At 42.4% G+C, this 13,860-nt stretch overlaps 1 protein-coding gene across 1 annotated transcript in view; it reads left to right on the top strand.

Moving 5' to 3' along the window:
• LOC147729328 (astacin-like metalloendopeptidase) overlaps positions 1-13,860 on the top strand; it is a 335,057-nt gene that overhangs the window by 209,527 nt on the left and 111,670 nt on the right. Inside the window, exon 8 of the mRNA XM_086959823.1 lies at positions 8,498-8,723. Coding sequence (XP_086815949.1) covers positions 8,498-8,723 — 226 coding nt within the window. The remainder of the gene's footprint in view (positions 1-8,497; positions 8,724-13,860) is intronic.

Genomic DNA, 13,860 nt, shown 5'->3' with positions numbered 1-13,860 from the left:
CAGGAAAGCACTGAAGACATGGCTTTTTAGCAATAATTAGGTCTGTCTCCCCAGCTTCAGAAACTACTGTGCATGCGTTGCTTGCTACTTGAGCGCTGGGACACCTCTGTTATGGATGTAGCGTTTGCGCTTTATAAACTTCAGTATTATTATTATTATCAAAAAATATGTAAACATATTTAAATAAACCAAACACATAAAATAATAAAAAGGGAATCAATTTAATTTAAAATAAAAATTAAACAACACAAATCTTACAAGTTAATTAAATGTAAGTAACAAACAAAAAATATTGTAAATTATACATATTATTATAATAAATCAAATACATATTTATATACATTACAACATAAAATAAAGGATTTCAAATTAAAATAAATATATATACATTTCCTACCACATTAAAAAGAAAACATTTTATACTGAATAAATATAAAACTTATTACTCCCATGTAACACAACACAAGAGTAACAAAATATTTTACATCATACAAAAGTAAGATTTACTACAGTTAATATAAAATCACATAAAACATAACATTACAAAATACTACAATTTACTATTCCCTCTACACTAAACACAACAATAAAATGTATAATTAACTAAAAAAAAAACATTTCCCACTCCAGTCAGTGCAACAGTAGGGAAAGTGTTGGATTTCAGATGGATAACATGTACTATTCCCACTCCAGTCAGTGCAACAGTAAGGAATGTATTAGATTGCGGAGGGATACATTTTACTATACCCACTACAGTCCGTACATCAGTAGTGAGAGTGTTGGATTGCGGAGGGGTAAAAATTACTATTCCCTACTCAAGTGAGTGGAACAGTAGGAAAAGTGTTGAATAGCAGTGAGATCAAATTTACTATTCACACTACAGACAGTACAACAGTACGGAAAGTGTTGGATTGTGGAAGTGTAAAAATTCTTATTCCCATGCCAGAGATTTAACAGTAGGGAAAGTGCTGGATAGCTGAGGGATAAAATTTACTATTCCCACTCCAGTCCGTAAAACAGTAGGGAAACTGTTGGATTACGGACGGGTAAATATTACTATTCCCACTCCAGTGACTGCAACAGTAGGGAAAGTGCTGGATAGCGAGGGATATATTTTACTATACCTACTCCAGTCAGTACAACAGTTGGGAAAGTCTTGGATAGCAGAGGTATTCAATTTACTATTCCCGCTCCAGTCAGTAAAACAGTAGGGAAAGTGTTGGATTGCGGATGTGTAAAAATGAATAATCCCACTCCAATGAGTGCAACAGTAGGGAAAGTGTTGGATAGCAGAGGGGTAAAAATTCCTATTCCCACTCCAGTGAGTGCAACAGTAGGGAGAGTGTTGGATAGCTGAGGATAACATTTAATATTACCACTCCAGTCAGTACAACAGTAGGGAAAGTGTTAAATTGCGGAGAGGTGAAATTTACTGTTCCCACTTCAGTTAGTTCAAAATTAAAAATAAACAAAATATCAACACATTAAAATATTTTAAAAACAAAGTAAATAAAAAAAGTATAAATATGTTGAAACGTAAAATAAATATATTTAATATTAACATTTAAAAAAAAATAAACATATTATAATGTTACATAGATATCACGAATACCTAAAACTATAATATTAAGTAAAATAAAAAATAATGTCATGCAAATAAATATTTTTATTTAGTAATTATTTATTAACAAAACCATTAATTATTACATACATTTTGATTATTTACTTCCTACCCTATGACACCACACAACTCACAACCCACATCTACAATTTAAAAAAATGAAAATATATTTTCACAATTAACATAATTAATTAGCAATTAAACAAATAATATTAATTTGAACAAAATTACAATTCATTAAAATTAACTCCCCACCCTTTACCCCTATAATCCCCAGAACTCGCACCTAAAATTAAACTTTGATAAAATACATTTTCAATTAGATAACTAATTGTATTGAACAACTAATCATAAAGTAAGTAAAATTAATTTACTCCCCATCCTTTACACCAATAAACCGAAAACCTACACACAAAAAAGACAATTAAACAATTAACATTATTATTATTATTTATTATTATTATTATTAAAGGCTTTTATAGCGCGCTCTATTACTAAAAAAATAGTATCCTGGCGCGTTGAAGGCTGAGCAGTATGGGAGAGGACAAATATCTGGAAACAGAAATAGAAAAAATTAGACTATAATATTGAAAAGGTGAGTTTTTAGTCCTTTCTTAAAAGCACTAAGAGTCGATGCAGTTTTTAAGTGGAGGGGAAGAGCATTCCAGGATTTTGCTGCTCTCACTGAGATTGATTGGCCGCCAAGTCTGCAATATTTGAATTTGGGAACGGACATTTGGCACAGGTTGGCCGATCGCAGGGGGCGATTAGGGACATACAAACAAAACCTTTTCCTCAGGTAGACAGGGCCAGTTTGATGGATAGCTCGGTAAGCAAGCACTAAAATTTTAAACAAAATCCTGTGGGCAACTGGAAGCCAGTGGAGAGCACATAGCAGAGGACGAGCACTGGAACGCCCAGGGACATTAAACAGGAGTCTGGCAGCGGCGTTCTGAATGACCTGAAGACGGTGAATCAGGTATGCCGGCAATCCACAGAACAGTCCATTCGCGTAGTCCAGCCTAGAGAGTACTAAGGCACGAATGACAGTCTCTTTAGCTTCTTTCGGTAGGAAAGGGAAGAACCTACGTAAAGTTTTTAGGGTAGAAAAACAGACCCCAGTGAGTTTCTTTAAGTGGTCCTCAAACTTAAGGTTCTTACCGAACCAAACCCCTAAGTTTTTCACCGGGCCAGATGTGGCTTTTGGTGGGGGTAGGTCAGCAGGCCAAAGACGCTCACTAAAGTCCTCAGGAAAAGAGCCATACAGCAGGATCTCGGATTTACTTTCATTACATTTTAGCTGGGCATGTGCTAACCATTGAAAAACAGAGGACCAACAAAGTTGGGCCGCCGACGTATCTAAATTATCTTTAGACCAGGTAAACAAAAGTTGTGTGTCGTCGGCGTACGCCATAATTTTTGCCCCCAACTGTTCAGCAAGGTAAATCAAAGGGGTAAGGTAAATGTTAAAAAGTAAAGGGCTTAAAGTGGACCCCTGTGGAACACCAGTAGAAAGTAATTTAGGGGTAGAGGCAAATGGGGGCAGCCAAATTTGTTGTGTACGGTTATTTAAAAATGAAGTCAGCCAGTCAAATGCGGGGCCAATAACACCAATGTCGGCTAGTCTGGCGAGTAAAAGGGAGTGAGGCACCGTATCGAAGGCAGCAGAGAGGTCTAGTAAGATCAGAGCCGCTCTGCCACCTTCGTCAAGACACTCCCGAATAGCCTCCGATATTTCGACTAAGGCCGTCTCGGTACTATAGGCGGCCCGGAAACCAGACTGAGCTGGATGTAGGGCCTCTGTCGATTCAACAAATTTATCCAGCTGATTGAGAACAATCTTTTCGCAGATTTTTGCAAGAGCTGGGAGCAGAGATATTGGCCGGAAATTGGACGGAGTGGCCGGATCTAATCCATTTTTTTTTAACAATGGGAGCAATTTTGCTTGCTTCCAGCAGGCGGGGACAGTAGCCGTAAGAAGCGAGAGGTTGATGATCTGGGTTACCTCATTTCCCACTGTTTCCGCTAAACCCGCAAATACTCTAGCCGGGCAAGGGTCATACATAATTAATTATCAATTAATTATTATGAATTTATTACTATTTATTTATTAATTGAAAAAAATTACTTTCCCGACTTTAACCCCAATATACCCAAAACATACATATAAAAAAGTAATGAAACTATTAACATAATTAATGATTATTTTATTAATTAATATTAATTATTAATTAATTATTTTTACATAAAAAATAAATTATTTTGCATCCTTTACCCTTATAAATCTCACAACCCACATCTAAAATAAATTACACAATTTCCATATTTAATGTTCAATTAATTAATATTAATTAGGACATAGTTAATAAGTAATTTAAAATAATTTACAGCCCACCTTTTACCCTTGTAAACTCTGCAAACCACTCATAAAATAAAAAATTAAAAGCACAATTAACACTATAAAATATCCATTAAATAAATATGAATATTTGTAAAATAATCATTAATTTATTATAATGAAATTACTTCCCAACCTATTCCCCTATAAACCAACAACCCACTACGTAACTAAAAAATGCAAAATTGTATTAAAATAAAATTAACTACAAAAAAAGTAACACATATTAAAAAACATAAACAATACTGATACAAAATAATACATCACATACATTTAAATATATACTAAAATACATAATACTAATCGAATCGATATTTTAAACAAACATATTTTTGTAAAAGATATTAATGACTTCTATATTTTAAAAATCGTTATTATTTACCTTAAAATCGATATTCTTGTCCTCAAAATTCTTGCTGTCGATATTCCTGTGTCACGATATTTACAACTCGATAATTGTGTCAGTCCATATTATTGACTCCATATTTTGCCTGAATGCTGTTTAAGAGCTGTATTGTGCCATATCATCTGGGAAAAATCTGCTGCCACAGTAGCATGCCAGAGACAACAGTGCTAGATAGAGTGTAGTCTCTTAGGGGACAGATATTCTCTATAATACTGGATTTGCTTTAATCTGGCACAGACTAAAACCCTCACATGCATCTTTGACCAGTCCTTAAGGGTTATTGTGGCATCACTGCCCGCCTACAATGCTTCCTCCACACAAAGTTGCTGTATCCTATGGTCAGCACAGAGTACCCTGTATATATGTGTGATAAGACAGTGGCCTCCCGCCATTGACAGCAGCGCATATTGCAAAAAAAAATTTTCTTCTATACCAAAGGGTTCTGCTGCCTCCTGCATAGTGATGAAACGCCTTCCGAATAAAGGTCAGACAACATTCTGCAGCCACCTGCCTACCATTGGTCAACTGCTATTTGGCAAGAAGGGTGCACAATCCAAACATCTAGATCGAGAGCATACGGCCTGGACCGGACTATTCGTTTAACAGGTTTATCCCGAAGCATACCCATGAGCCAAATCAAATGAGGGAAAGAGTCCGGGATATCCCAGCCCCGCACTTGGAGTGCCCGAAGTTGATGGCCCTCATGCATGGGCTCCAACAGGGATCTCTCCCAATTTGGCTCACGATCTAACCAATGCACTCTTTGTATCTGGCCACCAGGTAGTAAAGTTCTAGATCTGGAACCTCCACCCACCATGCCATTCCCCATGGAGTGTGTTGAGGGCCACCAGTAGTGTGGCTCACTGGTTAGAGGCGGCAGACCCGAGAGCAGAGGACGGCCCGGGACCAGGGTTCGATTCCCGGCGCGGCAGGTTTCTGGACCAGGGTCAGCGGACTCGATAATTCTCTCGCCTCGGTGCCCACTCTGATCAGCGATCACACTCGGCAACTCTGGGCATTAGCTTGCCTCATCTTCACTAACGGCCCCACCAGACCGCCGGGGATGCCTGGTCTCACCCTGGAGATACCCATTAAGGGACCATCTCTCAGGGAAGCCAGGAAGGGTTTCGCAGCGGTCGAAGCGCCTTGGGACCCTACGGGTAAGTAGTGCGCTATATAAATGCCAATACATACACACACCCAGCGCAAAGGAGCTCCACGATCAGGGAGTCCAATTTCCAAAACATTTCTCTGGGGATCTCTAACATGACTCCAAGAAAGATATATTAACACCTCGGTAAAACCACCATCTTGGTCAGAGCAAATTTTCCTACCAGGGGGAGTTTCAGAGTGTTCCAGAACACGATCGGGGGTTGGAGCCTGCAGAACACCAACTAAAATATTCAGGTCAAACAAGCTCTGTTCGCCATGCGCTATGTGCATGCTAAATACTTAACTTGGCTGACTTTCCAGGGCAGTCCAACCAGAGGAAGACAATCCATCGGGACTGTCTGCTAGAGACCCAGTTGGAAGAGCATCGATTTGGCACTATTAACCCTTAGTCCCAAATATTCCTGGAATTCTTCTAAAATGTTGATCAATTTCAGGCCCAACGTTTGAGGTTGTTGCTTGAACATCATAGCATCATCAGCAATAAGAGACACTATATGCTCAGTTTAGTCAACCTAGATACCCCAACCCTGCTGGACCTGGTGGAGCCTTCAGGCCAGGGACTCCATCGCAATAGCAAAGATAAACGGTGAGAGGGGACATACCTGGCGGGAGCCCCTTTGTAAGGTTCTGATCTCAGAAACAACCCGTCCCATCCCAATCCTGGCCGTGGGGAAGCAATACAGCAGCTGGATCTACTTGATATAATTGCGACCCAATACCATACTTTCGAGAACCTCCTAAACGTATTCCCTTCTCACGGAGTCGAAAGCCTGTTCAGTATCAGGAAAGACAAGCACAAATGAATCGCAAGCCAGCTCCGGGGCATACTACACATGGGTCAGTCGGTGCAAATTATGTAACGCATTCCAACGGGGGATAAATCCAAATTGGTCAGCATGGATCAGGTGTGGCAGGTGTGGTAGTAATCTGAATGCGTGAAAACCTTACTTTCCATACTTTCAAGATGGCGGTCATTTGTGTCATTTAATCTGGCGGCTATCTTGAAAGTATACAAAATGTAATTTTTTGAACTTAAGGATGGCTGTCAAGTTGCATTTGATATAATAAATATGATGGCCATCTTGAATGTATGTAAACATAAAATGTTCGGTTTTTTGTAGCTGGCATCGTAAAGCTAATACTGGTGTGCTGTGGGCAGCAGCATTGGGACAGTGGAGGGCAAAGAAAGAAAAAGGGGTAGAAAGGCAACATGAAAGCAGAGGCAAGAAGGAAAGTAGTGGGTGGGACTGAGAACTTGACTGTGATCGATGTTGGAAAAGCAATATGATTGGTTAGTGGGACAGCAGAGATGGAAAGATGGTGAAGAGTGAGGGAAAAGAAGAAATAGTACAGACGTGGCATAAGCACAGGAATACAGAGGAAAGACATCCATTCGCTAACTGAGACAGAAAACAGCGCCATCCAGTCATGGGCAAGGAGCTGACCCAAAGCACACTCTATATGCAATACTATCTATGGCAGAAAGAATAATCTGCAGGTAGATAGACTGCAATCAGATATAGACTATGTAATGTCTTGGGCCCTGCACTGGGGAAAAGTGCAGAGCTGCCCTAACTAAATTCAGCCATGGCCGGTGGTGGGAGTACCTGCCCGGCTGTGACGTGGGGAGGGGGAGGGGCAGGGTGGGGGTAGTAATGTATGGATTACGTAGTTTAACAGGTAAGTAAACATATTAATAAATTAAACGAATTTTGTTGCGTGTACTGCGTCGGGTTTGGTGATGCAGTGCACGCAACGAAATTTGTTTAATTTATTTATATGTTTACTTACCTGTTAAACTCCATGATCCATAGATTACTACCCCCCACCCAGCCCCTCCCCCTCCCCACGTCACCGCCCGGCAGGTACTCCCACCACCGGCCGTGGCTGACTAAATTGTCAAGTTTCCTCACGTAAAATGATGAAAAGGAATATAAGCAACACAAAAAGTTGAGGTACGGAATGCTGAACATTGTCAAACGTCCATCCCAGTCACAGATCTGGGTTAAATCCATTATTCTTTTGCTCGCCACCCCACCCCACTCCACCCTAGGTTTGACCCAGCCATATGCAAATCAGTCTCGACCCTGGTCCCCATGAGAACAGCCAGCCCGAACTGCCAGAACAGGTCCTCCCCGGAGTGGAAAACAATCATTCTAGTGTCTGTTTTGGGTTATCACCCCTCATTAGGAACGCTAGCTTGAATCAGTGGCATTTCAAGCACAGAATCCACGTTTGGGCATACCCTTCTCACTAAGGACGACTCATAGCAACATATAAAGTGGATGGATGGAATACTGAGCAATGTCAAGTATTCACCCCCAGTCACAGATCTGCGTAAAAGCCATTGCTATTTTGTTCACTACATCACCCCACCGCACTTTGGACCCCACCAAATACAAATCACTCTTGACCATAACAAGGGTAAAACTAGTCCTGGATTGTTTGCGTTCTGGTACAGCTAGGACCTGCCTTAGCATTTCGGGCTGGACTATGTTGCTTCAAGTGGGACTGGCATGCCCTGACATGAGTCCTGTGAACACTTTGTCAGTGGAACAAAGCTATATATGGCTGATGAGCTCATAACAAGGGAAAACAGGTCCTGTGCAGCTTGTGTTCTGGTTCAGGGAGGACCTGGCTTGGTAGTTCAAATTGGACTGTTCTTGTCAGAGTAAGGTCAAGACTGATTTGCATATAGCTGGGTCCAAACTAAAAGGGCATGGCTTGCGAAATAACAATGATTTACGAGTAATTACCAGAGGCTGAGATTAATTCAAGCATTCTATCTATCACTGTTTTGTATATGAAAATGAATATTACACATTTATTAGTGAACTTGTTTGAAAGTTAGATGCCAGATAAGCTTTATGAGATAAATAATGACTATATCCCCTTGCAGGTTTTCCTGTGGCTCAGTGACTTTAACATCACATCCTCTGTAGGCTGTAAGTCCAACTACCTGCGGGTTTACGATGGAAACAGCAAGACCTCACGTGTCCTACTGGAAAACACCTGCGGGCAGGGCAAAGGGCTTTCACTCTTGGCCTCGGGGAACACCATGCTGGTGGAGTTTGTCTACAGTAGTCCAAGTGCATTAAACAGTTTCAAAGCCACTTACAGCACAGGTGAGTCTACACTGTCTCATTATGGAGCAGGTCCTCCATAGGAACATATTCATTTGGTGGTTGAGAGTGTCATTGATTTGTTAATGTAAGTGTTGCTGTGGGTGGGGTTTATATTGCTCTCTTGATTCACTCTGTGTTAAACTGTACCCATCAAACCTCAAATATCTCTTGCATGTAGCTGCACATTCCCATGTGTGCTGCCCAACTCCCATTGGATCCCTCCCTCTAGTGTGTCTCCCCTCTGGTGCTGAGATATCTTCAGCAAGGGTGTCTCCTAGCGCTATTGTCTTCTAATGTGTCTATCTTTGATTGCTCATGTTACCCTTCTTCTACAGTATCTGTCCTGAGATGATAGTTATGCACTGCTCATGGGTGTCTCTTTTATGGTATTTGAACTGCCATATCTCTACAGTATCTTTTGTGGGTTGGGGGAACATCTGCCTATACAGTGTGTCTTCCATAGCGTGGAGAGATCTTCCTATAGGATATATGTCCTGAGATGTTGCAGCAGCAATTCGTCTAAAGTGTTTCTCTTAAGATACATCAACCGCCATTCCTTTTTAGTGTCTGTCCTGAGATGCTGGGGCAGCTATTCCTAGAGGGAGTCATTCATGATTTGCTAGCAGGCACAGCCCATGTCGGGCGTTATACTGGGGCGGTGCTGTCAGGCAGGGGAGGGTCAGGGTGGTGGGTTGTAAAAATGCGGGATATGGACCATTAGAGGTAAGTACCGATAAAAATAAATAAAACAAATTTCTTTGCCCATGCTGCATCGCCAAATGTGATGCAGCGTAGGCAACGAAATTCATTTTATTTATGTTTATCGGTACTTACCTCTAATGGTCCATATCCCGCATTTTACAACCCACCACCCTGACCCTCCCCTGCCTGACGTCACCGCCCCAGTATAACGCCCAGCACAGGCCTGTTTGCTGGGAGAGTCTTTGGTACTGCAGTTTTTCTAGGGCATATTAAATAAAACTAAAATAATTATTTTAAAGTGTGTGATTGCCCGAAGGTGTCTTTTGTAAGAAGCGGGCTCTGTGTATACTATAGCAAAGTAAGGTATAGTTTGCACAGAGTCCAGTGGATCCCCAAAGACTTACAGAGGTAAAAGTAGATACCTTATTCTCTAGTTGTGGTAGTGCAGGCGAGCAGTAAGGCTTTATCAGAGGGTAGTGTTAAGCATTTATTGTACACACTCAGGCAAGAAATGATGTCAGAGACAAAGACTGAATTCAGACCAATTGTTGGTATAAAAAATATTTCTATAGTTTTATTTTATTTTTAGAACCAAGCAGAACTTGGTACAGGTAGGTAGAATTGTACTTTTCAAAACAGGTTGTTCAAAATAAGCGAGCTGGATGAAATTGACTTTGTCGCAGGCCTGTAAAATATTTACAGACAATAGAAATTACTTTATGATTACTTTTCAGATTACTCTTGAGAGTACTTTTTAGATTACTTAATCTACTCAAAGTGGTATGCCTAATTATCACACTGGAAAAACCAAAGGAAATGATGGACGGAGCGTTGACAATACAAGCACTCACCACCAGTCAACTGATCTGGCTTTAATCCATCACCGTTCTTTAGCCCACTCTGCCACCCCAAGTTCAGACATAGCCATATGCAAATCAGTTTGACCCTGTGCCTCATGGGAACAGTCCAGCCCGAACTGCCAAGCCATGCCTTCCCTGGACCGGAAACAAGCTTCCGAGGACCGGTTTCTGGCATTTCAGCCGTCTTCAGCCCGGCTTGCTTGAATCCAGTGACAAAGTGAGCAAGGGACTCACGTCTGCGCATACCCTGCCAACTTATGGCGAACAAAGAAAAACCAAAAGCACAGAGTCAAGGCTGATTTGCATATGGCCATGTCTGAACTGGGGTGGTGTGGAGTGAAAAAAAACGATGGATTTAGGCCCAGATCTCTGTACTGGGGTGAATGTAGACATTGTTCTGCATTCTGTCCATCAACTGTGGTTTTTGCATTTGTCACCCTGAGTGGGATGGGAATGCTCAGACGTGAGTCCCATGCTCTCCACACCACTGTATTCAGGCAAGCCGGGCTGAAGACGGCTGAAATGCCAGAAACCGGTCCTCGGAAGCTTGTTTCCGGTCCAGGGAAGGCACGGCTTGGCAGTTCGGGCTGGACTGTTCCCATGAGGCACAGGGTCAAACTGATTTGCATATGGCCATGTCTGAACTGGGGTGGTGTGGAGTGCAAAAATACGATGGATTTAGGCCCAGATCTCTGTACTGGGGTGAATGTATGACATTGTTCTGCATTCTGTCCATCAATTGTTTTTTTTACATTTGTCACCCTGAGTGGGATGGGTATGCTCAGACGTGAGTCCCATACTCTCCACACCACTGGAGTCAAGCTATCTTGGCCGAAGACGGCTGATAGCCAGTAACCGGTCCTAGGATGCTTGATTCCAGTCCAGGAAAGACATTGCTTGGCAGTTCGGGCTGGATTTTTGCCATGAGGCACAGGGTCAAGGCTGATTTGCATATGGTCATGTCTGAACTGGGGTGGTGTGGAGTGCAAAAAAACGATGGATTTAAGCCCTGATCTCTGTACTGGGGTGAATGTATGACATTGTTCTGCATTCTGTCCATCAATTGTTGTTTTTGTAGATATCACACTCTGACATTTCCTAGACAAAGGTAAGTAAAACCGTTTTGCATTAAAACACAGTTGATTATGTTTCCATACAAACACAACTCATCACCTAGAACTTTTACAGGGGAAAACAGTCAACGCAATCCTATTGAGAACAATTAGGTTATTGGTTTGAGGGTAAGCAACCGGCTTTAGGGTTGCATTTCCAGGGTTAGAACAAGGGCTCCCCCCAGGGTCAAGGATGCCCTCAAAGAGCAACCTCAGTAGCACTAGGGCAGCCATGTGCAGAATGCTGGGGCCCAATATTAGCCTATAGGGTTAGAAGGCCGTTGGTTGGTGGCTGCTCTTGGGCAAGCCACGGGGATGAGGGAGCAAGGGTCAAGCTCAAGGTTAAAGGGGATCTGAGTTAGCACACAAGGTACATCCACAGCAGCACATGGGTGGCCGGGGGCAGGGTGCTGATTTGGTATTGGTGCCCTGTTGGTTTCAATTGGTGAACTCCGTTCGGAACAAAAACTGCAGGTTCGGGCAGGGAGGCTGCCTGCAGGCGACCATCAGTTGACGAGGTAAGTTGGGAGGCAGGGGGTTACCTGGACACCGTCAGTTGGGCCACCCAAGGTTGTGGAGCATCGGTGTGGGGATGTCTTTAAGCGTCGGGTTTCCTTACCAGCTCCAGTCGCAGTCCGGGGGTTCCGCCAGATACGCTTGTACATCGTGAGGCTTGAGATAGGTCAGGGATCACCAGATCCCTGGTCAGGTTCGCTGGGGGGGACCACCTTGTGATGGTGGGCCACTCGACAGTCAATCTACAGTGTAACTAGTACCATCTGTACTTACCAGTGACACAATCTGTGTCATCTACAGTACCATCTCTGTCCCAGATGGCATTCATCTAATCTGTAATCATCACTACCCACGCTTATCAGAAGCACAAACATCATCTCCACCATAAGAACTGTCACAGGTGCTGGTTACACTGCAGATTGACTGCATCTGTGACAGACCTTGTGTTGAAGATGATGCTTGTGCCTCTTATAAGCGTGAGTGGTGATTACATATTAGAAAAGTGACATCTGGGGTAGAGAGGGTAATGTAGATTACGCAGATTGTGTCAGTGGTTAGTACAGAGGATGCTGGTCACACTGTAGATTGACTGTATCAGAGACAGTTCTTGTGACGAAGATGATGCTGGTAACTGATAAGTGTTGGTGGTGATGATTATAGATTAGAAGAGTAACATCTGCCACAGGGTTGGTACTGTGGGTGACGTGGATTGTGTCAGTGGTAAGCAAAGATGTTGTTGGTTACACTGTAGAGTGACTGCATCTGTGACAGATCTTGTGGTGAAGAAGATGTCTGTGTCTCTAATAAAACCGGGCAGTGATGATGAGTGACGTCTGGGACAGGGTTGGTACTGTGGATTATGCAGATTGTGTCACTGGTTAGTACAGATGGTGCTAATTACACTGTAGATTGATTGCAGAGTGACATGTTTTGTGACAGAGATGATGTTGGTGTCTGTCATAAGTGTGGGTGGTGATGATTACAGATAAGATGAGGGACATCTGTAGCAGGGATGGTACTGTAGATGAAAATGATTGTGTCAATGGTTAGCACATGTGGCCTTTTTCATGCTGCAGATTGAGGACAATTGTGACAGATCTTGTGACGGAGATGATGTTCCTGTCTGTAATAATCCTGAGTGGTGATGATTACAGATTAGAAGAATGACATCTGCAGCAGGGCTAGTAATGTAGATGTTGCAGGTTGCTGCAGTGCTAAACAGAAATGGAGGTGGTTACACTGAAGATTGACTGCATCTGTGACAGATCTTGTGGTCGTGATGATGCTTATGTGTGTCATAACTGTGGGTGGTGAGGAGAGATGCACTGAGGAAAACAACAAAAAGCCACACATCACACTCAGCCAAAAATGCACAACTACGTGAAGCGAGAACAAGAAAGCAAGGCGGGAGTGCACGTTGGAAAAACCGAAGACAACTGATAAAAGCCCGGGACCATTGAAACCAAAAAATATAATACACAGGTACTTTACCAGGAAAAGGGTTGGTGTGGACAAAGCCACAGTCCCTCAACTCCCACAGGTAGATGGGTCAGACTTAAAGCCCTGGAAGTCTTGAACAATTCAAAGTAATGGTGGGTGGAATTCGCGTAATCGCGTTACGCTAATCTCCACGAAAAGGGTAAAAAATTCCTGCGAACAGGCAAAAAAATTCCACGAACACGCGGAAATGCTTGTTCGCATTGCTTTTTTACTGTTTCCAATCACTGTTTGCATGCTTGGGGGGAAATATCTTGCGAACACGCATTTGAGAACGCGAACAAGCAAAAAATTTTGCGAAGTCGCGGAATGCAGAATTTTGGGCAATTTCGCATTCTCCGCGGAACACAAAATTACCCAAATTCCGCGAACGGACCGGAATTTACCACCCAGGCCTAATTCAAAGTATGAAGTTGGTAAAGGCAGACGTAATCTAAAGATGCAAACTAC

The sequence above is a fragment of the Lissotriton vulgaris genome, chromosome 2_2 (genome assembly GCF_964263255.1).
Source record: "Lissotriton vulgaris chromosome 2_2, aLisVul1.2, whole genome shotgun sequence".
Taxonomy (NCBI): domain Eukaryota; kingdom Metazoa; phylum Chordata; class Amphibia; order Caudata; family Salamandridae; genus Lissotriton; species Lissotriton vulgaris.
Note: the sequence above shows the minus strand (reverse complement) of the source record. Positions and strands in the feature narration are given on the sequence as shown.